This window comes from Bubalus bubalis, chromosome 4, assembly GCF_019923935.1.
Source record: "Bubalus bubalis isolate 160015118507 breed Murrah chromosome 4, NDDB_SH_1, whole genome shotgun sequence".
Taxonomy (NCBI): Eukaryota; Metazoa; Chordata; class Mammalia; order Artiodactyla; family Bovidae; genus Bubalus; species Bubalus bubalis.
The window spans coordinates 154,954,489-154,980,794 of record NC_059160.1 but is presented as its reverse complement, the minus strand read 5'-3'; the positions used below and the strand labels follow the sequence as shown (position 1 = coordinate 154,980,794).

Here is a 26,306-nt window from a genome sequence, read left to right as displayed (position 1 = left end):
AGGCAGAGTACATCATGTGAAATGCCAGGCTAGATGAAGCACAAGCTGGAATCAACATTACTGGGAGAAATATCAATAACCTTAGATATGCAGATGACACCACCCTTATGGCAGAAAGCGTAGAGGAACTGAAAAGCCTCTTGATGAAAGTGAAAGAGGAGCGTGAAAAAGTTGGCTTAAAACTCAACATTCAGAAAACTAAGATCATGGCATCTGGTCCCATCACTTCTTGGCAAATAGATGGGGATTTCCCTAATAGAAACAGTGAAAGACTTTATTTTCTGGGGCTCCAAAATCACTGCAGATGGGTTAGGGTGCAGCCATGAAATTAAAAGACGCTTGCTCCTTGGAAGAAAAACTATGACCAACCTAGATAGCATATTAAGCATCAGAGACTACTTTGCCAACAAAGGTCAGTCTAGTCAAAGCTTTGGTTTTTTCAGTAGTCATTTATGAATGCAAGAGTTGAACTATAAAGAAAGTTGAACACCAAAGAATTGCTGCTTTTGAACCGTGGTGCTGGAGAAGACTCGAGAGTCCCTTGGACAGCAGGGAGATCCAACCAGTCAATCCTAAAGGAAATCAGTCCTGAATATTCATTGGAAGGACTGATGTTGAAGCTGAAGCTCCAATATTTTGGCCACCTGATGTGAAGAGCTGACTCATTGGAAAAGACCCTGATGCTGGGAAAGATTGAAGGCAGGAAGAGAAGGGGACGACAGAGGATGAGATGGTTGGATGTCATCACCAACTCAATGGACATGAGTTTGAGTAAGTTCCAGAAGTTGGTGATGGACAGGGAAGCCTGGCATGCTACAGTCCATGGGGTCCCAAAGAATCGGACATGACTGAGCGACTGAACTGACGGACTGCATGTTTGTGGTGATCCACACAAAGGCTTTCGCATAGTCAATGAAAAGGAAATAGATGTTTTTCTGGAATTCCCTTGCTTTCTCTATGATCCAATGGATGTTGGCAATTTGATCTCTAGTTCCTCTGCCTTTTCTAAACCTAGCTTGTACATCTGGAAGTCCTCAGTTTACATATTGCTGAAGCCTAGCTTGAAGGATTTTGAGCATAAAATGAGTGCAATTGTACAATAGTTTGAACATTCTTTGGCACTGCCCTTCTTTAGGATCAGAATAAAAACTCACCTTTTCCAATCCTGTGGCCATCAGCAAAAGGTTTTGTAGCCTCAGCTCTGGGGGTTTAATTCAGAGCTCTTTTGTCTTCTTCAAAATGTTGCTACTGACCTGTTTGGGATCCTATAACATCATATTTCTGTAATTCTGTTTTACCCCATAAAGTGAGGGGTAGGATCAAGATTTTAACTCATTGAGTCTATGGTGGGAGTATTTCAAGTAGGAAATGAAACCAGCGTGTCTTGCTGGATGTAGAGAGTAGTTTGAGGCATTATTTGTTGGAAAGAAGCTCTGCCAGGAGAGGAGTTTCCAGGGACCTGGCCTCTGCCTCTGGCTACTCCATGACCTCTCCCATTCTAAGTATGGCTGGGCCAGCCCTGAGCATGTACTTGTGTAATGAGAAGGTTCTCTTGCCAACTCTTTGGTTCCTCTGAATCAAGAGAGACAGGATAAGTGCTCATTTCTTTTTTTCTTTCCCAGGTTTTAAAATGAGTTAATTTTCTAGTATCATCCAAAGACTTTTTAATTTTTTTTTTTAGCGTTTAAAAATTTTTAAAGGATTGTTGTTAACTTATGAATTTAAACATATCTTATATGTTCTAATCCATCTTAACTAAAGATGCTCATGTTATCCCATCTTTTGCAAGAAAGAACACTTCATGGTAGATCTTGAATCCTTTCTTTCTACAAGCCTTCAGTGGTTTTGGAGCACTTGCTTGATAACTGATATGACAAGATATTCCAGGTGAGCTTGTACACATTCTTTGCCCTAAGCTTGTAATCAGCCATTTCTTTGATGTTGGAAGATGACAGTGTGGGCTTATCTGCCGGACGGAGGAGCCTGGTAGGCTGCAGTCCATGGGGTCGCTAGGAGTCAGACACGACTGAGGGACTTCACGTTCACTTTCCACTTCCATGCATTGGAGAAGGAAATGGCAACCCACTCCAGTGTTCTTGCCTGGAGAATCCCAGGGACAGGGGAGCCTGGTGGGCTGCCGTCTCTGGGGTCGCACAGAGTCGGACACGACTGAAGCGACTTAACAGCAGCAGAAGAGTTTTTTCATGTTTCCGGACTGAACACCATACTAACTAGGGCATGGGTGTCTCTTGTCTAGCTTTTAAACAGATACTCTGTTCAAGGCTTAAGATATAGATGAGGAAAATTCCTTATTCTTCTCTAACATGTCACAGTTGTTTCTCAATTTAAGGCAGTGGTTTTCCACCTTGACTGCATACTATAACCCCCTAGGAAGCTTTTTAAAAAACACTGGATCCATCCTGGATGCACACCCAGAGATTCTGGTTTAACTGGACTAGGGTCTGGCCTGGGCATTAGTTGTAAAAGTGTGAAGCAACCGGATGGTGCACAACCCTGGCTGCACAGTTTATCATTCCATATGTGTTTTTACACTTTACTTCGTATGTATGAAGCTTTAAACATTACTGTTGGTCAGTCTTAAAATTTTATGTAAATTGTGTGCTACTGAGTATAGCCTTGGGAATCTTGGTTTTTACCTAAGATTGTTTTTATGCATCTCAGTTGATACTTAGACCCTGGTTCATTCATCCAAACTATTATGTTAACAGCTTATTAAAACCTTACTTCTACACCATCATTTTATGCTCTCTTTTACTGCAAAATTCATGAGCAGTTAGTTGTTCAGGTCAAAGATCTTGGAGTCATCTTTGACTCCTCTTTTGTGTGTGTGTGTCCCAAATTTATTCATTTGGAAATCCCCTTAGCTCCATCTTCAATCTTCAAATACATCTGACAATTTCTCACCACCTCTACGGCTACCACCAGCTTCCAGCGACCATTATCTTTTGCTTGGATTATTGCAGTAGCTTCCTAACTGGTCTCCATGGCTGATCTTCTATCATCGATCATCGCAAAGCAATCAGAATAATGTAAGTCAAATCATTCCTCTGCTCAAAACCCTCCAAAGGATTCCCATCTCTCAGTAAAATTCAGACGTTTTACCATGGTCTGCCAGAACATGGTGTACATTTCCACCATCTATCTCACCACCTTCTCATCTTGTTACCAAGGCCAAGGTCATACTGCTTGCCTCATGCCAGGCCAATAGATCGAGAGAGGGATTGTTGGGGCAAGGAATAGCGACTTTATTTAGAAAGCCAGCAGACCGGGAAGGTGGTGGGCTAGTGTCCCGAAACCGTATTACCTGAGTTAGAATTTGGGGCTTCTGAAAGGAGAGGCAGGTGGCTGGTTGTTGCATACTTCTTGATGCAGGGATCCTTTATGACTGCCACTGTCCACATAGGTGTGGCTACAGTGTTCCTGTAAACCTCCAAGAAGACAGGTGCTATTTTATGTTCTTCAACTTTTTAAAAGTCAGAGCCTTGAGACTGGACTATTCTGTGTTTTTCAGGCTATAGGCAACACTTGTTCACAAAGGCGCAGCGCCAGCGTGACTGTGCACAGGCAAAGAGCACAGGAGTTGGAGCTAAAGGAGTAGATCCAATGAGTCAGGGTTGTTTTTCTCTCTTAGACCGTCTCATCTACCTCTGCCCCCTCACTTATATTGTTACAGCCACACTTGCTTTCTTTTTATTCCTTGATTATAACAATCCCATCCCCACCTTTGGGCCTTTGGATCTGCTGTTTCCTCATTGATGTGAGAAGGGTAATGCTTTTGAGAAATCAGTGTATTGAGAAAGAGAACAAAGAACCGGGTAAATAAAGCAGGCTCTCCCATTTTCCCATGCCTACGTACTTTCCCTCTGAGGTTCAGAGGCTTGATCCTATCTGAAATGACCTCTTTACTATCCTGTGCACCAACCCAGATCTTCTCCACCCTGAAGATTCAGCCCAGGCTTCCCCTACATCCATGTCCATGCCATCCCTGACCCTTGCCATCCAAAGACCATTTTACAAAAATCATCACAGACTACCAAAGGCAGTCTGGTTCTGGGTAAATTCTCTTTTAAGGTGTGAGCTCTGGTCTAGACTTGATGCTAAATTCTTTGAAGATGCTTCTCAACCTTGGTTGCATACTGGAGTCACCCAGGAGCTTTCAGAAATGTTTTATCTGTGTCCCACCCCCGAGATTCTGATTTAATGGGCCTGGGTGTGTGTCCAGGGCATCAGAATCTTTCCAACTTCCTCAGGTAATTCTATCGTGCCAACATTTTAAGAACCATCAGCTTTCCTGCAAGGACTCTCTCTCTGCAGGTAGTTTAAATTATTATGGATTCTTGATTAGTTTATAAAATAAAGAAAAGGGAACATGCTACTGCTTGTCAAAGGCTGCTGAAGCTTCAAGTCCGAAGTACACAGATATTAACAGGTTTGATCTGTAGGGTCGTTAGATTCTTGCTTTTCAAAATGTGGTCCATGGGTCAGTAGAACATCATTACCAGGAGCCTGTTAGAAGTGTGAAAACTCAAGCCCCGCCCCTCCTCCAATCTTGAGAACTGTGTAACTTTCAGTACAAATGATTTTGTCCAGCCCCCACATTAGGAGACCCGAACAAAACTATGCTCCCTAGCATAGTTTTTAGCACTCAAGGTTTCTTGGGGAGATCCAGCCCCCTGAGTCCTTGCCTGGGGAAGCTCAAGGCTGTCAAAAGAATTTACCCATTGCTCCAGCCAAACATCTGACCATAGGCCTCTGACCTACATTTTCTTTTTTTTTAGTTGATGTATACTTTATTTTTTAAAACTTTTTATTTAATATTGGAGTATAGCTGAATGACAACATGGTGATATTTTCAGGTGGACAGCAAACGGACTCCATTTTCTTCCTTTTGCTTTTTGTGACCTCCCTTTCCTTAGAGCATTTACTTTAAAAAAAAAAGAAAAAAAAAACCCTCACAACTGTAAATGCTCTCTGTCCCTTTAAGATGTGTATGTTATCTCCTGAAACCCAGGAGTATCTTCCTTAAGGACCTGGGGGCATCCCTCTGAAATGTCCTCAGCAAGACAGATAGGGCTCCATCTTCCAGTCTCTGTGGAAGGATGGAAACCTAACCTGCTGAACGAGCCAGTTAGCAGAGACAGCCTGATCACAGTGATCAGTCCCCCCACCTGCCGTTTGTAATTTTCCACCACTTTGACTTTGTTCAAATCCCAGCTCATCTCCCCTCCCACTCCTTCATGTTCCCTTTAAAATTCCAGTCACCTTTGTGCATAGCCTGGCTGAATTCAGTTCTGCACTGAAGCCTCTGCCCTAACTGTAGGGGTTACCAAGTAAACTCCATCTACACTGCCTTTAACTAGTGTTTGGCTTTTCTCTAACCTTACTCATTTAACAAGATCTTTAGGTGATTTGCATGTATATGAAAGTTGGAGAAGTACCGTTTCGTATTTATCATTCCCTCAATGACTTGTAATAAACAGCCCTCAATGACAGATAGGAATTACTATGCCCATTCTGCGATTGAGAGCCTAAGGTCAGAGCTTTGCTTAAAGTCACACGGTTAAACTAGAACTTGAGCTCACCTCATAACTCAGTCCAGTGCTCATTCCATAATGCCATGCTGATTGGGGAGAGAAGACACAACGCATGCGAGGACCCAGGAGTGAAACAGCTGATGAAGAAGATCACAATAAGGTTGGTTCCTCTCCAGGCATCCATTTCAGCGACATCTTGCAAGGCTCTGCTTTTCTTCGGTTGTATGAGAACTGTTTCAGAATCAAGTGTCTCCTAGGCACCAAAGAATTCTCATCTGGAAAATCCTATCATTACCTGGAGTCCCAGGGGTCACAGCTAATAGGGGATGAGTCACTGTGTTGACCCTCTACAAGTACTGAAGAGCGCTGCCTCCAAGCCCAGCACCTCATGGGCTACTGCACACACCATACAGCCACCACATGAAGTCAGACCCAGTCCTGGTCTTAGTCCTGAACTAGCCAACCCTCCTCACTGTACGCTCAGTGCTGATATGCCTCCCTTCCCAGCTTTATGTCCACCCTCCATCTTCATTTCTTGCTTTCCTGGATAAACACTGACTCCCTTCTTCCTGGCAGGTTTGGCCCCTTAGGTAAATTCAGTAGTTCCCCCTTATCCATGGTTTTGCTTTCCACCCTTTCAGCTGCCTGAAGTCAACTGCCCTCTGAAAATATTAAATGGAAAATTTCAGAAAAAAAAATTCTGAAGTTTTAAATTGGACACCGTTCTGAGTAGCATGATGAAATCTTGCTCTGCCCCGCTGTCCTGCGTGGGATGCACAAGCATCCACATCATCTGCTTCTGGCATCCAAACCCCACACTGTCATGGCTCAGTGATCCAGGATCACCTGAAGCAGATAGATGATCCTTCTTCTTACTTACTGTTGGGTCAGCAGTCGCCTGACCCTACAGTGCCTACGTCATTCACCTCATTTCATCTCAGCACATACCATCTCAGCATCACAAGGAGGATAAGTATAGCACATTAAGATACTTTGAGAGAGACCACAGTCATGTAACTTTTATCAGAGTATAATTTTCCTATTTTATTATTGTTTTTAATCTCTTGTCTAATTTATACTTTATAATAGGTATGCATGTATAGGAAAAAACACGGTATACATAGGGTTCAGTGTCTTCCATGTTTTCAGGCAGCCAGAGGGGTTCTTGGAACATATACATGTAGAGGGGGACCACTGTACTCCTCTTCTCTGGACTCCCATCGCTGCCTTCCTACTCCTGGGCTGGTCTGGTGCCCTGAGCAGACTCTCTAGGGCAGAGTCCCCTTCAGGCTTTTGTGGACATCATACTCACACGACAAAATTTCAAACATAACAAACTAATGAGTTAAGTTACATTTCATCTTCTCTGTCCTTTTTTCCCTTCAGTTACCAAATTAGGCCAAAAGACCATCAATAAGAAAGCAACTACCAATTTTAAATGCCAAGTCATTTCTCTAGAAAAGACAGAAAATCACTCACGTGAATGACAGGATGAACTTTTCTGGTCATTTGGAAATCTCCTAGATCATTAGAACGAGGGGAACTCCTTTACCAACCATACCCCATACACATGCAGAGTACTGATTTTTCACATTCAGTGTCTTTGACACCAATGATTTAATAAATTCAGCCATTATTATGGTAAATATTTTTATTGTTAGTTTTATCAGAAATGTGTATATATGGACAATTTTTGATGCTTAATTTTATTAGAACCAGAACCATGCTTTCTAGAAGATCGTTCCTTCTAGAAAATCAAATTTCCAAGATTAGAATGGAAGACAATGAGAAAATAGATTTCACTTTATTATTTACCTTTGTGATGTGTCATCCAAAGCACATTAATTCTTTTATGTATTACTTTAACATTATAAAATAAATCATTCATTATTACTGTGAAAACATGAGCCCAAAACTTTGTATCTTTAATCAAGTCAATCATCAACTTTTCTAAGATTTTTAAAGACATGAAGATAAAAATCATTTCAAATAATAGCACTCAAACGCCATGTACATTTGTGATGAAGTGTAACAGTCAACTTTAAGCCTCAGATTTTCCAGGTTTTAGCTGAAATAAGCCTTATTAGCTTCTTAGATTTTTATCAGTCTTGTTTGGGGGCTTATTAGACCTTATTTTGCCTTATGAGACCTACACAGAGTACAATATTAAAATATGTTAATGGTCTATACTGAGAATATGGCATAAATGGGGTTTATAAATCCTTAGGGACAGCAGTGGAACCACAACACATCCTGCAAACACGGGTGAGAGCCCTAGTTATCCCTGAGCTGGGCAGTTTCACACAATCATTGTTTCTCTGAGGCCGAAGTCTGTGGTCTGATCTTCCTAGCAGCTTCCAGAACAGAAGTCAGGTTTACTTTGTCTCCAAATTCTTTTTCTCGGTGCTCGAGAAGAACGCCCTAAAAGGAAACAAGAGACTACATCAGTCCTTACTCTGAGAAATTCATGAGACAGACTCTGAGTGCCAGCTGTCCATTAAGCCCTATGCCTGGGGCAGCAAGGAACAGAGATCCAAATCAGGATGGGCTATGCCCTTGAGAAGTGCAGTCTTTTGGGGAAGGTGGATCAGGAAGTCTCCCTCAAAATAATCAGGACTCTACATGCAGCACTTTGGGAGCAGGAAGTCAGGAGTGATTAATGTAACAGGGCGATCAAGGAAGGCTTCACAGACAATACACTATGGACGGTGAAGGGAGAGGTGCAGAGAAAAGGACATTCCAGGCAGAAGAGAACAGGAGCTTGCCCAGAAAAGCCTGATGGTGTGGAAGTGGAACTCCGAGGTCAGGCCTTGATGGGCACCCAATGACGACCTGAAAAGGGTGACCCTCCCTTCAGTTTACCTACGAGTCTTAGTGCATTTAGTGAAGCATAATGCACTAAGACATGATATGCCCCAAAGTACCCTGAAGTGGTAAAAAAGACAAAATAATATGCTGGAGATCAGCATCAAGGAATCCTTGTTAGAGAGTTCTCCGACACATAATAAATTAAACTCAAATTGAATTTGAAAAGTAAACACTGTAAACATGTTCTTTTTACCATTATTCGTAAAGACTTAATAAAAAATAAAAAGTACCACCACCCTGTGGGAAGGGTGATCTCCTTCCACTACCGGGAAGGACATCAGGAAATTAAATTATATTTACTTGCTCATCAGAGCAGTTTGCAGACATTAGAAACACTGAGGAAGAACATATGATGACATGAGGAAATGTTCATGATATACTGTTAAGTTAAAAAAGAATATCTAATTTAGTAAGATATCATTTTCTAAAAAAAAAAAAGGCCCCTCAGCTCAGCTGTGTTCTAACAAGTTGACCCTGTTAACTGAGCTCTCCCCACTTTCTCCATTTTCATATTTCCTACGTTGAAAGTGCATTATTTTAAAAGTAAGTATGCTTTAAAGATTATTACAAAGAAAATCCCTATTGAGTGGTACTTGGCACAGTGGAACTGCAAAAACTCTGCTTTCAAGAAACACAGAGGTGAGTCCTCAAGCTGGGCCAGCCTGGTCTACCTTCCACCAGGAAGGAAGAAGGCAGGAGCTCCAGGGGCACCAACAAAGTCAAACAACACACCTAGCAACATCAGAGTGGGCCAGCCAGGCTTAGGGAGCCTGTGAGCACCAGGTGAGTCACTGCCAGGCAAGAGGAGGCTGGCAGGGGAGCCGGGCCCTGCCCTGGGGGCTGAGAGAGGCAGGGATAGGAAGAGAAGGAATCCTAGGAGTCCAGAGTGGGGAGAGGCTGAAGGATCCTAAGGAAGTGGCCTGCCCAACTGGAAGGGATCTTTGGGAACCATCTGCAAGAAGGAGCTATGGGCAAGGGAAGGGCGGCATCTCTGCAGCAGGAGAGAGTCACTTCCTCTGCACCACATACTAGCTGTGTGTCTTTGGCTGAGTTATTTCATAGGCCCATTCTCTTACATGTAGGTGGGAATAAAAATACTGACTACCCCAGAAGTAGTAGAAGAGAAGACATGAGATGATGTAGATGAGCATCTGGCACAAGGCAGGTACTCACTGGCAGTCCCTGTCACTAAGACACGTTGATATATTTACCAGAAAGTTAGCAAATAGGTTAATGTTATACCAGACACCAGATCATGCTAGATTCTCAGACAAGCAATTGCAGATACCCAAGGTTTAAAAGAAAAAGACTTGAAATACAGCTTAAAATTGAATGCTTTCTGGAGAAATATCATCTGATATCCCTTATGTGGAATCTAAAAAGAAACGATACAAAGGAACTTACTTACCAAATACAAAGAGACTCAAAGATTTAGAGAATGAACTTACGGTTGTGCAGGTGGGTGGAAGGGATAATTAGGGAGTTTGGGATCAACATGTACACACTGATATATTTAAAATGGATAACCAACAAGGACCTACTGTATAGCATATGGAACTCTGCTCACTGTTATGTGGTAGCCTGGATGGAAGGGGAGTTTGGGGGAGAATGTATATATGTGTATGTATAGCTGAATCCTTTTGCTGTTCACCTGAAACGATTAATATCACAACACTGTTTGTTCATGCTTTCAAACTGTGGTGTTGAAGAAGACTCTTGAGAGTCCCTTGCAATGCAAGGAGATCAAACCACTCAATCCTAAAGGAAATCAATCCTGAATATTCATTGGAAGGACTGATGCTGAAGCTGAAGCTCCAATACCTTGGCCACCTGATCCGAAGAGCCCACTCATTGGAAAAGACCCTGATGCTGGGAAAGATTGAAGGCAGGAGGAGAACGGGACGACAGAAGATGAGATGGTTGGATGGCATCACCGACTCAATGGACATGAGTTTAAGCAAGCTCTGGGAAATGGTGAAGGACAGAGAGGCCTGGTGTGCTGGAGTCCATGCGGTCACACAGAGTTGGACGATTGAGCGACTGAACAACAACTACTTGTTAATCAGCTACAACCCAATACAAAATTAAAAGTTTTTTAAAAAAACTGAAGGCTTTCTGTTCCCGCTAGCTTATTCTTCCCTGCCTGGTGAAAGCACGCAGTTAGCAGTGTCAGTAGGGATCTCCACCATGAAGACCGACCCTGTCTTTTTGGCTGTGCCACAAGGCTTGTGGGATTTTAAGTTCCCCAACTAGGGGTTGAACCTGTTCCCCCTGCAGTGGAAATACTGACTCCTAACCACTGGACTGCCAGGGAATTCCCAATCCTGTCTTTTTTACAGATGAGCCCAAGTATTAATGTCATGCCTAAAGTTGGCGCGACAGGCCTAGAGGTTTAGAAGTCAGACCTTGAGTCTCTGGGTCCTCCTGCCAGGCCCTTGAGCCGGCTCCCACTGCACCCTGTCCTAGCTCTGTACCTGCTCGGCCTCTGCTGGCACTGCCCTGAGTCTGACATGGAACATCTACCCACCACCTCCTGGGCCCACAGAGTCCTCATCTCTCTACACCTTCTCCTCCTAGGCCCCTGTTTTGGATCCCCACGGCTGGGACCCAAGCCAGAGTGTACATAGAATTGTGCCCTGCCACCAGGACCCCCATGCAGAAAGCACCCCGCCCACCACAGCTCCCAGCTGCTCCCCCAGCGAGGTCTGTTTCCATTCCTTCTCGTCTCTTTACTATCCGTCCTCAATGACAGGGAACACTGCAAGGGAGTAAATTTTTCACAGAATACTCTGCTTTTGTTCTAACATGGAGAACAGAACTCAACATCAGAATACCTGGGTCAGGCCCCCACAGTGCCACTGAGGAGCTGCCCTGGTTGGTGCGCTCACTCACCGCCCTCACAAGTTACTCCTGCAAGGCTCACACTATGCTGTGATGTTACCGTGATGGGGGAGGGGGCTCCTGTGCGAGGTGCCAAGAGAGCAGGAGGAGCCCGCTTCCCCATCCTCATCATCCCTGGCTTTCTGGAAGGAAGGCTGGGAGACTCCGATTAGGGAAAATCACCCTCCCACCAACAGATTGGTGTCTTATGCTCACAGACCCCCAAGTGAATGCTAGGAATTTACCTGCTTTCCTGGTCCCATCACAAAGACTCCCCCAAGAATGAAGCCCTCGCCATCCAGGTTTCCAGAAAAGCCTCCATTCCAGGCCCGGAAGAAGTTTTGCCAGACGCCCAGACGGACAAATCCCATGAACATCATCTTCCGTCTTTGTGGGCCATAGAACTTTTTCTGCAGGATTGAGGAAGACAGACCCCATGTGAGTAGCCCGTATGCCTGCCTTCCTGCCTTCTGCTGGTTCACATCTTCCACCCCTGACACACACACAGCTCCCGCCCAAGAGCGCTCTAAACTGCACGGGACCAAACAGAACCCTGCAGCTTGCAACTCTGACTCTAATCTCTTGCTACAGACGTACAGGCTTCTTGGGCCCAACCAAGTGATAACAGTCCTACACTCTGCAGAGGCGAGTGTAGGGGAAAGAATAAGGGCACAGTGAATTACGGGACAGGGGTTGGTGCTGGGCACCCCCCTACAGGGTGGGGGACCCAGCAGAGCTCTTAGCTATTTTCAAGGCTCCCATTCCCGGGTCACAAGTCAGGAAGGGCTCAAGTAAAATCTGAAAGACAGTTTTTAAGTTTTTTTTTTTCACTCGTGCTCTGCTCAGAGGGCTGGGGGAAGCTGAATGGGAGGCCAACTTCAGCTCCTGGCCAGACAGGCTGGGAGCCACCAAACTCTTCATGCATGAGCACCATCCCCAGCAGTCTGTGTCTGACTGGCTCACACCACACATACGTTTTCATCCAGGAAGATTTCTCCTTTGAAATAAGGCTGGAAGTCCTTAACTTCATTCTTGATGTGCTCCTTTACCACTGCATAGAGGGGGACGCCCAGCTCATCCAACTTGGGCTTCAGGGAGGACAAATCTGTAGCCTCCTGCAGAAAAATGGAAAGGTCAGGGGCACGAACTCCTGGGACTCTGTGGCCAGCCAACGCTGTCTCCTACAGGCCCAGAGTGTAGGAAAGACAAACGCACCAAATGCAGGAGAACAGACTCTCATGCCCACTGTACTCACATGATTAGCAAGACTGAAATCCCCGAGTTTCGGATCCAAGGCTGAGGGAGGCAGCGGAGTCACCACCTCCAGCCCTCGGCCATCCAGCAGGAATGCCAGCGGCTCCCCAAGAAGGAGACAGGTGGGTCTAGTCTAAAAGTGTGGCCATGCTTCCCCAGGTGCCAAGGCTGCACCATAGGTGAGGCTGCCCACATCTGTACCAGTGACAATCCAGACACCTCATTTCAGTAAGCAAAGCCCTGTGCTGAACATCAGGAACATGGGCATTGGAGCTGGTACAGGACAGAGTACAAGACTCACAGGCCTTGGATTGCCAAAGGAAGGTCAAGCATGGTGCTAACCCCAGGATAAGGTGAACTCTTACATGAAGAGAAACAGAGAATTAGACCAAAAAAAAAAACCTGGAATAAATGACAGACCGCGCCAGTGCTGGTCCTGGCTGGAAATGCCCCAGTCCCCACTTGCTAGGATCCCTTCCTACGAACAGGTCCTCCAGTGCACTCACCTCCCGACAGAGGAAGCAGCCTGGCCTCCGCACAGCCATAATCACAGCTCCATTCTTCTCCCAGAGCGCCTTCGCTTTAAAAGTTACTGCATCTGAGGAGAAGAAAAGAGAATTCAGTATCATTTCCTCTTGGCTGCCCCCGACCTCTAAGCACCTCATAAACAGCACCAGGCCTAACAGAGGACCTGGAAAAGTACTTCACACGTTGAGGAAAAAATCAAACAGGAAACACAGACAGGCAATATTCATCTTTCGGAGGAAAATGAATCCAGTGGAAGAGCCCTACTCCCTAAACAGAAGCCCCCTCCCCCATAAAAATCTAGTTGTGAACTGGAATATCCCAAACTGGAATATTTCTGGAAAAGTAGTGTATGCCTTTGCTGGTCTCGGTGGACCTTGTAACAGTGCTTTAGGGCTAACACATGGCCAAAACTTGAACAGGGTCTTGCACTAGGCCAAGAAAATCCCAACTCTGAAGGAAGTATTTAAAGAAATCAACTGAACTTTTTTTTTCTAAATTTAACCTCAATATGTTAAGTCCAGTGTTATCCACAGGAGAGGGTAGAAAATGCCCAAGAAGGAGATGCTCCAGGTAGCAGGGCAGTGCAGCTCAAGCCCGGCTCTGGTCAGACTGAGTCGCACCTAGGCGCGAGCCCAGGCAGGCTGTCTCCTCCCTGAACCTCCCTTTCCCATCTGTAAATGCAGACGCCTAGCAGCTCCACTTTGGGCCACAAGGAGTATCAAAACAAGGATATAAAAGAGCTCACTGCAGCATCTCGTAATAGAGTCAGTGAGGGCTGAGTAAGCACTATCCCTTATTATTTCAGTGAGGAATCCATGTGCCTGTGAAATGTTACCTAGGAAAATAAAGGTGGGAGAGGGTTGAAATCAAATCATACGGGGAAGTTCTGGGTTGAACATAGTGAAACAGAGCTCTCTGTCTTCACGGCTTCTTAGTCCCTTACCAAGGGAACCTACATCATAAATCTGCAATCACAGTTCCTGCCTTCCCTTCACACTTCCTCACTTACTGAACAGAAATGATGGTCTCCTTTTGAGGGGTCAACCTGGAGACCACCCAGTCAGTGAGCCCCAGCTCGCACCTAACTCTCATGCCCACTGAACCCACAGTATGGGCATGACTGAAAGCCCCAAGCTTCAGGTCCAAGGCCAAGAGCACAGCAAGGCAGCTGAGTCACCACATGTGGCTCTCAGCCATCCAGCAGGGACTCTAGTGGGCTCCCCAAGAAGGAGACAGGCGGGTCTATTCTAAAAATGTGACTGTGCTGTACCAGAGGTGAGGCTGCCCACATCTGTACCAGTGAAAATCCAGACACCTCATTTCAGTAAGCAAAGCTCTGTGCTCGCATCAGGAACATGGAACTGGACACACAATATTTCTCAAACTTATTTGACTCAGGAGCTCCTGTTTTTGAAGATCCATGCCTGTGAACATGCTAAGTCACTTCAGTCGTGTCTGACTCTTTGCAACCCTATGGACTGTGGCCCACCAGGCTCCTCTGTCCATGGGATTCTCCAGGTAAGAATGCTGGAGTGGGCTGTCATGCCCTCCTCCAGGGGATCTTCCTGACCCAGGGATCAAACCCATGTCTCATGTCTCCTGCATTAGCAGGCGGATTCTTTACCACTAGTACCACCTGGGAAGCCCCAGGTGCCTTGAATTCCTCAGGACACACTCTGGAAGGTTTGGTTGAGTTGACCGTGGTGCACTGTTACTAAATATTACGGAACAATTATCATTACATTTAGAGAGACAGCATGAGAAAATGAACAATGCTTTTGATAAGAAAAAGCTAAACTGTAAAAGAAATCATGTACACTAAGATCACAAATACATATTACAACATGTACACCTGGAAAAGAATGTTCAAAAATTAAAAAGATTATTGTGTTAGGGTAATGGTAATTTAAAATTTAAATTATCAGTAATTTTAAAAGTGTTATTAAATTTTTTCTAATGTTACACTGCCTTCTCAGTGAAAACAAAAAGAAGGAACTACTTTAGAGAGAAAAAAAATAAGTAGGCCTGCATCCCAGTGCCCTGGAAAAGTACTGACACCGGTGGGGTCACCACTTACCCTTCTCCAGTGTTTTCAGGTCTATGTCCTCCAGATACTCCAATGCTGCTTTCTGGGGCTTGGCCAGAAACATGTCTGTGTTGGCCAGGAGCAGTGCCAAGGCAGCGACTCCTACGGCCCCCGCACCAATGGACCACATTCCCATGCTGAAGAAACTGGGATCCTGGAGGAAAGACATTTCTGGGGATTGAGAGGAAGGAAGAAGATGTTACTGCTCCCACAGGACAGCTGTAATCTGATCTCTGGGACAGGGCTCTGGCTGGACAGCTAATCAGGGTGCCAGAGGCCAAGGGAGGGGGAGCTGCACCATCAGAGATAGGACTGGACAAGGGCTGCTATCAAGGGATCTGCCACCATAGGAGCCTGGGGGGTTATGACGGACATATGGAGGTTCCTGACCCAAGGAGCTCACTTCCAGGTCAGGAGCCAGACAAGAGAGTGACAGCCTCTCTTGCTGCTCCCTCTCCCATGCCCAAAGCTGCCACCTCCTGGTCTGATGGTGTTCCTCCAGGTTGCAACACCCAGCACTTCTCTCCCTCCTCCTCAATGCCTGTCAATGCCTTCAGTCCAGGAGTCACAGCTCCCACCTCCCTGGGGAGGGAGCAGCTTCTTGTGTAATTAGATTACTCAGAGCGTGGATCCCCTTCTTGTTACCCTATCCTTCCTCCTCGCTGTGAACCCTTCAGGCACAGAGAGACCAGTCCTCCTATTTCATCCAGCCCCCAACAGTGCCCAGCAGGACCTCACTCAAGGCAGACAGGCAATCTGAGTACATTTCTCCCAATTGAGAAGACTTTTATTTTCTGATCATTATACAAATAAAACAGGCTTGAAGTGAAAACAAGCAAATAACTAAAAAGGAGCATTACATAAAACCATAATTAACGCAAATGTCCTCTAAATATCTACCCTTACTATATAGTTTAATAGAGATGGCTACTATTAATCTGACATTTCCCCTTGTGAACAGAACTACACAGATGTCTGCTGAAGGAACAGGGTCACAGTCTGAGAGAGTAGGCATCGTGTAAGAAAAGAGCATGGTGCTGGGGTGGGGGAGGGGGGGTCTGTTTCAGAGGGCTGGGCAACAGATGTCTGTGTCAGGCATGGGGCTCGCCGGTTGAAATGGAGGCGCAGGCAGGTCCTGTGGAATCTAGCCTCATCCTCAGCTCGTGCTCAGGGGCTGCACTAGGGCTTCCTCTATTTGGGAAGCCTTGTGCTTCTGGGTGCAAGCTCCTCGAAGCAACCCACCTCTGTAAGAGTGGCAGATACCCTATCCAGCCTTCTTTTCCTGACAACCACTTACAGTATCTGTCTTTCCATTTGGCCCACTAGCCATCCTAGGATCTGACTTATACTGGAGCCTTCCTCCCTAAGTACTAGCATGACTCTATTTGCTAGGATCACTGGGACTGTCCTGGGGTGTGTATCTATGTGTCTGTGTCTCTGTGGCCCACCTGACCTCATCCCACCTAACCAAAGACTTGACTCCCCCCGCGAGACTCTACTCAGGAGAGGACTTCTCCAAAGGTTTAAGTAAAGGCCCAGAAATTCGCATGTCATAGCCAAAGGAGGGGGCTGGGAGGGATCCACTGCCAAGAAGTGAGGTTGGGAATAACTTGGTGGTGATGGTTTTGGGCAGAAAAGGTAAGCCAGACTAGTGTTTAGGTCAGCCTGAGAAGTTTAGACTTGAGTTCAGACATAAAAGGGGACTTCCAGGCAGTGGGTGTGGGGTGTGAACTGGCAATAACCAATGAAAATAGCCTTTAAGAAAGAGGAATCTGGCATCTGTACCAGAGGGAAGAGGAAAAAGAAGGGGAGGCTGTATGTGTCTATTTGTGTGTGTGTTGGGGGAGGGACCAAGTGAACTGGGAGAGAAGCATATCGTATAACCTCAAAATGTGCTCTCATGGGCTGGCAGCATTGGCACCAGGGAGAACCACAGAATTTCCAGTCTTACCTCAGAACTAAGGAATCACAACCTGCATCTTCATCAGATGTGGCAGACAATTCACAGGCATATTGGAGTGTGAGACGCATTGTCTTAGAACAAAGAATTCCGGTTTCGTGCTTGGCTGGACATAAGCCACAGAATCAAGTGCAGCTATGAAGGCAGGCTGGCCTTGGAGAGCTGGGCCTTCCTCAAGGGCCAGCTTCAGTTGCCACAGTGACAATAAGAGTCAAAAGCCAGGACATGTCTCCACACCTCTGCCCGGAACATCCTGCCTCATTCATTCTGTTTTTTTAAGACCCAAAGACCTCTTCCAGAGGTCTTCCTGGGTGCTCCGCTTATCCCCACTTTCCCTCTAGAGAGGATTATTCTCCCCAGCCTGCGTCCACATTGCACCATGGTCCTTCTGATGTGTTCACCACACTCATTTGGACCCGATTTCAAGTTGTCTCTCTTTTGACTCTGTTCCTCAATTCATCTCTGAATTCCCAGTGAACAGCACAGGGCCTGTTTGTGGTCCACAGTAGGTTTTTCATAAACGTGTGCTGAAATGAATTTGACAAGACTGAGTGATGGAAATGGTGATTTATGGACGACCAAAGCACTTGGGCCAAGCAGGAAAGAACATTCCACAGGCCGACTTCCAATTTTTTTTTTTTTTTTTTACGTGGCAAAGTTATACATTATTGGATTATGGTTCATAGAACAATCAGGAGGAAAACCACAGCTCTCACCTGCCTGCTATAAACAGGAGATTCTCCAGAGCGTGGTGCAATTTCTGTACCTTGACGTATTTCCAAAGCCTCCCTGGACTCCTGATAAGTGTGTATGATTCAGATCCACATGGTACGGTCTCTGATCACAGATTCGATACCATTTCTGCGTCAGCTCACAAAGGCCAGCTTACACCTACCCTTCCAAAGGACTCACTTCAATTCCTGGGACACATCATTGCATTTTAGGAAGTCCGGGGACCCTCACACTCAGCTCTGCATCCTTCTAACACAACACTGCTGTTCCTGGAGACAAACAGGCTCCATCTCTCCACTGCCCATCCATCATCATTGAGCCTGTTTGCTCCTGAGTACAAGGGAATCAGGCTCAAATAGACTCAACATTTATTTCCAAACATTTATTCAGCACTGATCTGTTTAATAAGTGGCAATTTGGGAATTTTAACTAAATGATAAACAGTCCTCTAGGAGCTACAGGCCTAGTACACCGGTAACAGGGTGGAAAGGTGAGGGGGAAAAAGAAAGGTGAGAGACCACACCTCAGGCAAGGTATCAACACTGCGCTAGGGCAGTGCAGGGATGAAAACGCTTCTGTCTGGTCTGGGGAGCCACAGAAGCACCTAGAAGGAAGTGGCTTTGGAGAGACTCAGAGAGCAGGATGGAAGAGCTAGGCCAGGCTGGGGCTCAATAAGCCTGGGAAACAGCAGACTGGCTGGGTGTGAATGTCCTACAGGCCCCTGACTCTCTACCTCCACTTCATGAGCTGGAACACAAGACAGGGGCTTCAGAACTCCCAGGAGCTTTGTTCAGCACCCCATCCGCACCTCTAGCCGTGATCCAGAAGGCATGAGCACAGAGTCACCCCTTCGGGGAACTCCGCCCTCAACCCCAGGCCCCGAAGCACTAAGATGTGAGAGTGTTATCAGCACCAGAGGGGAGAGGCGGGCCTCTCTGCGAACAAATGCTCCCAGTGGGCCTCGAGCAGCTGGCCCTTCTGCCAGAGGGAAGTAGAGTGTATAGATCCACCTCCCAGCCAAGCCCCCCTAAGTTGCAAAACAATTCCCAACCCAACAAGCCTTGGGGTATGTGCCATGAAACCTGAATCACAGCTATTTCCACTCACAAAAAGAAGCCTGGAGGTAGAGAGAAGCTTAATATCTGCACAGAACAATGCCGAATCATGTGAACCTCTAAGGCTACTAACTGGAGAGAGAGGGTGGCCGGTACAGCAGCACTTACTTTACTAAGTCTCTTCAGTTCGTGTCCGACTCTGTGTGACCCCATAGACAGCAGCCCACCAGGCTCCCCCGTCCCTGGGATTTTCCAGGCAAGGACACTGGAGTGGGTTGCCATTTCTAAGCTCAGTCAGGTCCAACTTAGTGACCCCATGGACTGCAGCCCACCAGGCTCCTCCATCCATGGGATTTTCCAGGCAAGAGTACTGGAGTGGGGTGCCATTGTCTTCTCCAAGCACTTACTTAGTACCATCCAAAATGAGTGCCTCAATTTCACCCTCTCTCCAGTCTTACCATGCACACAGCCTCCCGTTACGCAGCTGACAACACTCAGGTTTAGAGAAGTTCAGTACCTCCTTCCAGTCCCAGAGCTAGCAGGCAGCAGTGCTGTCTCCTGGATCCAGACCACGAAGACCCCGTATCTTTCTACTACCCAGGCCTCTCAAAGCGTTCACTGGTGGGGTTTCTGGAGGTCAAGGGGCCTGGTGTCTTTTGTCTTAGAATTTTAAAAGATCAGCTTATTTTTTCATTCATCACATACAGTCAAACCACATGTCGAAAGGAAATTCACCATGTGACAGAGGTCTCTTCTCTTTCCTCCCCTCTCTATCCCCCTTCTGTTAAGGAAAGGGTCAGTGCTTCTCTGAAAGATAATAGCGAGGCTATTTACAGAAGAGCCAGCCCCCACCTGACACCACCACAGTATTCGGTTGCCCACTGTGGGACTTATCTGATCTGGGCTCTCCCACAGAAGAAGGTGAAGCCTGATAAGACCACAAACAACAGCTGGGGCAGCTCAGAGTGGCAGCGCCGGGCTGGGATGAGCATGGGGGCAGGAGACACAGCCAGGCTCCTGAGGCCCTGCTGGCTTGATCCCTCTCCCAGCCTCCTTTCCCTCAACTCCAAAATGAGGGGGTTGGACAAGGTGAATGGCAAAGCTTCCAAAGCACCCAGTGACATCACAAGATTCTTTCAGGAACAGCTCACTTTGGAGCCTGTGCATTCTGGGTTCCTGATCATGACCCTACCTCCACCCCACTCCGGTCTCAAGTTCAGAGTATTTCTTCCCCGGTGCCCAGAGCTTCACAAGGCACCTGCCCTCGACCACATATGGTCCCGTATACCCAACCTTTCAAACCTGGGAACCAGGCACTCACCATCCACCATGCACAGTGTGCACACCCCGGCTCCTGCTGACTGGCTAGAAGTAGGCAAGGAGCAGGTGGCAGGGGAAGGCTGGAGGCTGGGCTCTCGAGTCCCGCCTTTGGCCCTAAGCTCACTCACTCCATAGGCAGGACCAGGCCACCCAGAAACCCTAGGGCACCTTCAGCTGCCAATAGTCAATCTCCAAAAAACATCAATATGGACAGCTGCCAAGACCCCCTAGTCCTTCAAAACGCTGAGCAAATGTTGAGTCATTTGCAGTCATGCAGATTATAACATTTATCAAGTGCCAACAGACTCCCTCTCTGCTTTCTGGAGCAGGCTAATGAAGCAAAGTCCTTAACACAGACCTTAACACAGAACTGGGGTAACAGTAACTAAAATAAAAGGAGATGTCCCTTTCTCCATGGCTGCTTGTGTAACAGACAAACAAGCCTGACTCCACGCTGGCTCTATTCCTTTAGCTCTAACCCTTGTGCTCTGTGCTTAGTCAGCTGGTACTTACTGCACCTATGTGAAAGAACATTGCCTAGAGCCTGAAATATACATGAAAGGTGTTCTCAAGGCTTTGATCTTTAAAAAGTTGCACAACAGAAAATAACAATTGTCTTGTTGATGGTTTAAAGGAACACTGTGACCGGACCTACTCTGACAGCTGCAAGAACAAAGAATATCTGCATCAAGAAATTTGCAACAATCAGCCATGTCCCCTCCCCTTTCCATATAAACGAAGGCTGAATTCTAACTCAGGTAACAGGATTCTTTGAGACACCAGTCCACTGTCTTCTTGGCCTAGAGGCTTTCTGAATAAAATCGCTATTCTTTCCCCTGACACCCTGTCTCTCGATTTACTGGCCTGTTGTGTCGTGAGCAGTGCAAGTTAGGCAGACAGCCTCCTTGCCCCATCCTCCACCCCACACCACTGAGGCCACTTACCACTGTCTCTTCTTCACCTCCCTCTGCCTTCCCTTCTTTTCCTGCCACTTCGAGACACCTTGAAACCCACACTCCGTGCCTCAGTGACCTCACCTATGGCCAGTGCTTCACCCACCACCTTGGGATTGACTTCCATGTTCCATGTGCTGCTCTGGACTCGAAGTTTCCACTTGAGAGTTCTATAGTTTATCTCTGTGACCCAAAAGCTGACATCCACTAAAGTCCGTTTCTCTTCGAGTTCCTTTTCCCCAGCTCAGTGAATGACACAAGCATGGAGCCAACTGAAAACTGAAAACTGCATTTTCTTCTTCATTCTCCCTCATCACCCACACAAAATCAGGAAGTTCTGTCCATCCTATGCAATGGGTTCAGTACCTGCCCTCTTCTCACCTTCACTGCTGCTGTCCAGAGTGAAGCCCCTGTTACTCTGCACCTGGCCTCAGTAACTACAGATCTGAGGTTGGCTGGCTCCAAGCCCTCTTCTGCTTATTCTCCGTGCAGTGGGCAGATCAACTGTTACACTCCCCAACCGGATCGCATCCTTCCCTTGCTTTCAGTTTATCACTGTAAACAAACTCTGCAACCCACCACCAGGGCGCTTCACAGTTCAGCTTCAGGCCACCATTCTTGCCTCACTCCCAGCCATTTCAGTACCCTCCTTGGTCACTCAATGTGCAAGGACTATAACATGTCTTATCAGGCCTCCACACTGCAGCTCGTGTTGTTTCCGTTATCCAGAATGCCCTCCCCACCAGGCCAACTAGGTGAAGGCACAGCACAGGTTAACACTTTCTCCCCAGAGCCTTTCCTGAAAGTCTTGACAACTGACTGCTCCCTCACCTCTGGTTAGACTGCATGCATGTGTGCAAACACACACATAACTTCTGCACATTGCACAAGCAGATGGACTTAGTGTATTTAGTTATTTACATGTCTATCTACACAATACGGTGGATCAATCTGAGGGTAGGAGCTGCCATCTTTATCCATTCCTGCAAATTCAGCATTTAACATAAATCCTGTCAATTGCTAGGCATTAAATGTCTGGATGCAATGATCTCAATTTTACCCTTTGAACTCCACAGTGAGGCAGAGTTGGAACTACTTTGTAGCTTGTTTGACCTTAAAGAAAATACCTGAGCCTGGGGCTTAGGTGACCTTAGGTGGGTTCCTAGCTCCTCTGCTCATTGGGTGATCTGACGCAAGCTCTAAAGACACTCTGAGCCTGGGTCTCCTCATCCATACACAGGAGGGAACTGACAAATTTATGAGGTTGTCTCAGCTTTGCCATCCAAAGACTCTGAACTACTGCATGACTGCACCTCCAGGGTTCTGACTCCAGAAAGTTATGGGGACACGTGCCACTACTGCTCCCCTGCTGGGTGTGTGCAGCCTCACCCTCCGCTTCCCCAGGCCTCATTCTGCCTGTTCAAGGAGCTGCCTCTGGGCAAGAACTGATAAAAGTCTTACTAAAACAAGGTATCAGCACTGGGTGGGTTAATTCATGCCCGAAACAAGTAGAGACAGCATCATATTCCAAACATTAAGGGTACACCTGCCCAGCCAAGCCCCACCCAGGGAATCTTCCCTACTCAGAATGAGCTGGCTTGAGGCAGAGACAGGGCAGGAAGAAGAAAGGGGTCCTCAGGAAGACAGAAGAAACTAGGAGGCTGGAAAGCATGCTTCATCTTCTTTTCTTTGCTCTTGCTAATGCACATTCCTTCAGAGTTCTAGTTCAGCCCCTCTTTCATGAAGTAAAAGAAGAAATTAAGGCCCAGAGATCGAACCAGCTAGTCCCAGGTCACTTCTGGGAAAGAATGGTTAGTGACTATGCTGGGTCTCAGGGCTCCCAACTCCCAGTTCATGGCTATTTAGCTTGCATTGGACACACCTGAAGAGGCTGGAACAGTGTGGGGCTCAGGAAAGGGGCCCATAGATCCTCAAGTAGGCTCACTGGTCTGAAGAAGGCTGAAAGCAAAACTGCTCCTGAACAGAGCCTGGGAAATCATGTGGCTAGAGAGAGCACTAATCTCTCCCAAGTCCAGTGCTTTGCAAGCAGTTTATAATTCAAAGTCAAATGTTTTCTTGAGGGTCACATTGCCCATTCTTGACTGAGAAGCCATTCTGTACCTCTCCTCCCCACGGTCACAAGGTCGTCTCAATTCTGGATGATAAAAAGATAGCCTCGAAAATGACAATTTAGCACCCTGGTGTCATGGCACCTACGGCCCCAGGAGCAATAGGGGACGCACTCCCACCCACCCTCGTCATCAACCACTAGGGAACTAGCCAGGTGCAAGGAGCTCTCACCTACTTGCCTCAGTCTCCAACTTCCTGCTATGCTCCTTTGGATGACTGTCTCCCAGATGCCAGATTCAAAGTTCTGATCAGATGCTGAATGCAGAACAAGAGAACATCTCAGTTACTGGGAAACTTGCCAGTGTAAGGAATGTGAGGACTGGGAGACATCTTTTCCTCTCATCAGTATCCTGAGGCTTCTCCCACCCCCTGCCCTGCAAAACCCCTGGCCATTCTGCCCTCTGCTTGCATAGCCTCCAGTCTGGGCTCAGTTATATGAGTGTGGATGGGAAGGCAAGCGCAATCCATGAAAGACACTGGGCTTCAGGACAAAAATCCTATTTCTTACTCTTTGATTCAGAGAGTTCACCTTGTCCCTCTGAACCTCAGTGCTTCTTTAAAATAAGGGCACTTTCAGGAAGAAAATATGAGAAGAGCAATGAGGAATGAATTGCAAAGCAGCACTATTCTCTTCTTTGCAGGGCTCAGCTTCACTCATTCTCCTATAAGGGCAGGAGATGTGAAGCAGAACAGACACCAAACACTGAACATCTGCTCCAGCTGTGTCACTGCAGGCCTGCCTCCTGGGCATAAGTTCTGGGTCTGGAGGGAACCCTGGCTTTTCTCTGGCCCCTCTGCCCACTCTACAGTGCATACTCCAGGCTGCCCTTCTACAGCCCGCCAGCACCAGAAAAGGCAAAGGGCCCTGCCCAGCTGTAATCTCCCTGGGCCAGAAGCTACTGAGCTCACGGGTGAGGCTGGTTCCCTCCAGAGAGTTCTTGCCACACACGCCTCAGCAGAGGGACATTTGGAGTGTTTCTGCTCAACATTTCACAAAAAGGCAAGTACCCAGCTGGCAGGAGAGCTGCCTTATTTCTGGGATACTAACAGATCCTGGGGCTTCAAGCCCCAGAATTCCAGTCCTCACCAGACTTTCCAAGCACTCTTTACGTGACAGGAGCAGATAAAGTAAGAAGTGTCTTCATTCACCTCAGGAACACTGCATAAGATCTCAAATAAACGGCATGCCTTTATAAAGAAGGGCAAGATAAGAAGGTTCACACCAAGAATAACTCAAACCTAATTCAAATTGCTGCAAGCTGTAAGAAGCTGGACAGGGCTCTGTATTAGTAAAATAGGAACGATTCCCAAATTACAAAAGGTAACCTACAGAGTTGTAGAACTGAAGGATTAAATGCATGCGTGGTGCTTTGTAAGCTACCTTACAAAGAGTGACAGAATGTGAGGTGTAATTCTTACTCATTTCTAGATTAGTCAGTGGTTGCCCCTAAAATGTTGCTTGTACATGAAGATGGAGGATTCCTAATGGCTGGATACGTTCCAAGGAGACAGGGTTTCTCATCTGCCTGACTGAGCCGAAACAGGAGCATCCGAGACTTCCCAAGCTGGCTCCCGGACAAGGCTTAGCTAAATAAATCCGAAGTAATTATTTTCTGTTTTTAATCATCTGCCAACTTCAAAGGAAAATACATTAAAATTAAAAAAAACAAAAACTAAACGGAGGGGTAGGGAGTTGAGTTGTGGAAACAGCCTAGTGTGTAAAGAAAAAGAAGCCCAGAGTCAGCTGGGGCTGAAGCCCAAGCTGGCTTCTGGCCTCTCTGGGGGTGCTGTCTCCCCACGACCCTGGCCAGGCTGGGCCTTAACCACCTTCTCCAACTGCTTCAGCTCTGATCCCTGCAACATCTTCGAGGTGCGACTGTCTGATCATCAATGCCTTGATTTTTCATTCCCACACTTCAGCACAGTGTTTTAAAATCCGTACGGTTGGGCTCTTTTCAGTTGCCGTTGTAGGAGGGAGGCAAAACAGGTGCCTCTGAGATTATGAAAAAAGCGAGAAATCGCTACCCATAAAACAGAGAGCCCCAATGATCAGGTTCTTGGCCTCTACCTGCACATTGCCAGCTGGTCCGCCCGCCACCCCCTGGGAAACAACCCCAGGCTCATCCTGGCTCGGCCCCACAGGACAGACGCGCCAGGACAGAGTCCGTTTCTCAGTTCTTTGTGCCAATAATCTAGGCAGGCCTGTGCAATCAGCCTCTCTCAAAGCCTGGGGGCGGTGAAAAGGGTGATTTTTGGCCGAACGGATCAGCGCCGGTCCCGAAACCTGGTTTTCTGACCGCAAACGCTGGGTTTTTTTCGCGGAGCGCGGGGTACTGGGGTGGGAGGGGCGTCGTCCTCCGCGGGAGTGGGGGCCGCCTCGGGCTCAGCAGGTGCGGCCGCAGTCGGCCGGCTCGGAAACAGCTTCCCGGGGGCCCCGAAGCTGATCGCCGGGCGGACCTAACGAGTCCGGCATCCAGCTAACCTGCGCGCGCCAACCTGCCTCGCTCGCCCCGTCCTACCTCAGTTTCCTCACTTGCCTTCGCGGACGTCACGAGCCTCGCAGACGCCCAGCGCGCCGCGCGTACGACTCTCGCTCCCCGGCCTCCCGCCTCCTCTAGCGTACGATGCCGGGTGGGCTGACTGATAAACCCTCCCCGGCCCTAGGGGTCCCAGGGCTGGCCCCCGCGCCTGCGCAGGTTCGCGCCTGCGCTGCCGCGCGGACCACGCCCACGTGACCCACCCCGCCCACCGCGGCTCGGTGCCTGCCGCGCTGTGGCGCTGTCTGTCACTCCGAACGCGCGTCTAACCCTCTGTGGCTCTCGAGACCTGCTCTCCTACGGCCCCTCGTTCTCGCAGGTCCAGCTTAGCTCAGTCCTTCGCTTATGGTGACCCTAGACTCCTGACTCATTTGTCAGGAGCGCCTTCTGGAGCAAAAGGAGGCTCTCGACTGCCCTATTTGGATCTGGAAGCCCTGTAGCCCGAGGA

General features: G+C 47.3%; 1 protein-coding gene and 1 long non-coding RNA gene across 10 annotated transcripts; one reads left to right on the top strand and one right to left on the bottom strand.

Annotated features, from left to right (window-relative positions):
- Window positions 1-1,108: 1,108 nt before the first annotated feature.
- Window positions 1,109-7,746, top strand: LOC123333456. Of its 2 annotated transcripts, XR_006550873.2 has the most exons (3): window positions 1,109-1,887; window positions 2,886-3,050; window positions 3,533-7,746. It is a non-coding gene; the product is annotated as an uncharacterized LOC123333456 (long non-coding RNA). The 2 variants fall into 2 exon arrangements; XR_006641020.1 differs by having other exon boundaries at window positions 2,886-7,746.
- On the bottom strand, window positions 7,189-26,052 carry PRXL2A (peroxiredoxin like 2A). 8 transcript variants are annotated; one of them, XM_025284858.3, is made up of 7 exons: window positions 25,859-26,052; window positions 23,493-23,576; window positions 15,163-15,342; window positions 13,064-13,155; window positions 12,278-12,418; window positions 11,549-11,713; window positions 7,189-7,976 (listed from the first exon to the last, which is right to left on the bottom strand). In XM_025284858.3, the coding sequence occupies exons 3-7, from the start codon at window positions 15,338-15,340 to the stop codon at window positions 7,863-7,865; spliced, it is 690 nt and encodes a 229-aa protein (XP_025140643.1). In that variant the 5' UTR covers window positions 15,341-15,342; window positions 23,493-23,576; window positions 25,859-26,052; the 3' UTR covers window positions 7,189-7,862. The 8 variants fall into 8 exon arrangements, with proteins under 8 accessions (XP_025140643.1, XP_025140636.1, XP_025140640.1 ...); XM_025284851.3 differs by lacking the exon at window positions 23,493-23,576 and having other exon boundaries at window positions 25,841-26,052; XM_025284855.3 differs by lacking the exon at window positions 23,493-23,576 and having other exon boundaries at window positions 15,163-15,325; window positions 25,841-26,052.
- Window positions 26,053-26,306: the final 254 nt, after the last annotated feature.

Bases quoted from the DNA above. Each gene is read 5' to 3' on its own strand.
- PRXL2A (XM_025284851.3), bottom strand. From the start codon at position 15,340: ATGTCTTTCCTCCAGGATCCCAGTTTCTTCAGCATGGGAATGTGGTCC. The intron at 13,156-15,162 runs GTAAGTGGTGAC...TCTTCTCCTCAG, and splicing joins CCTGAAAACACTGGAGAAGG to ATGCAGTAACTTTTAAAGCG. The intron at 11,714-12,277 runs GTATGTGTGGTG...TCAATCCTGCAG, and splicing joins AAATCTTCCTGGATGAAAAC to AAAAAGTTCTATGGCCCACA.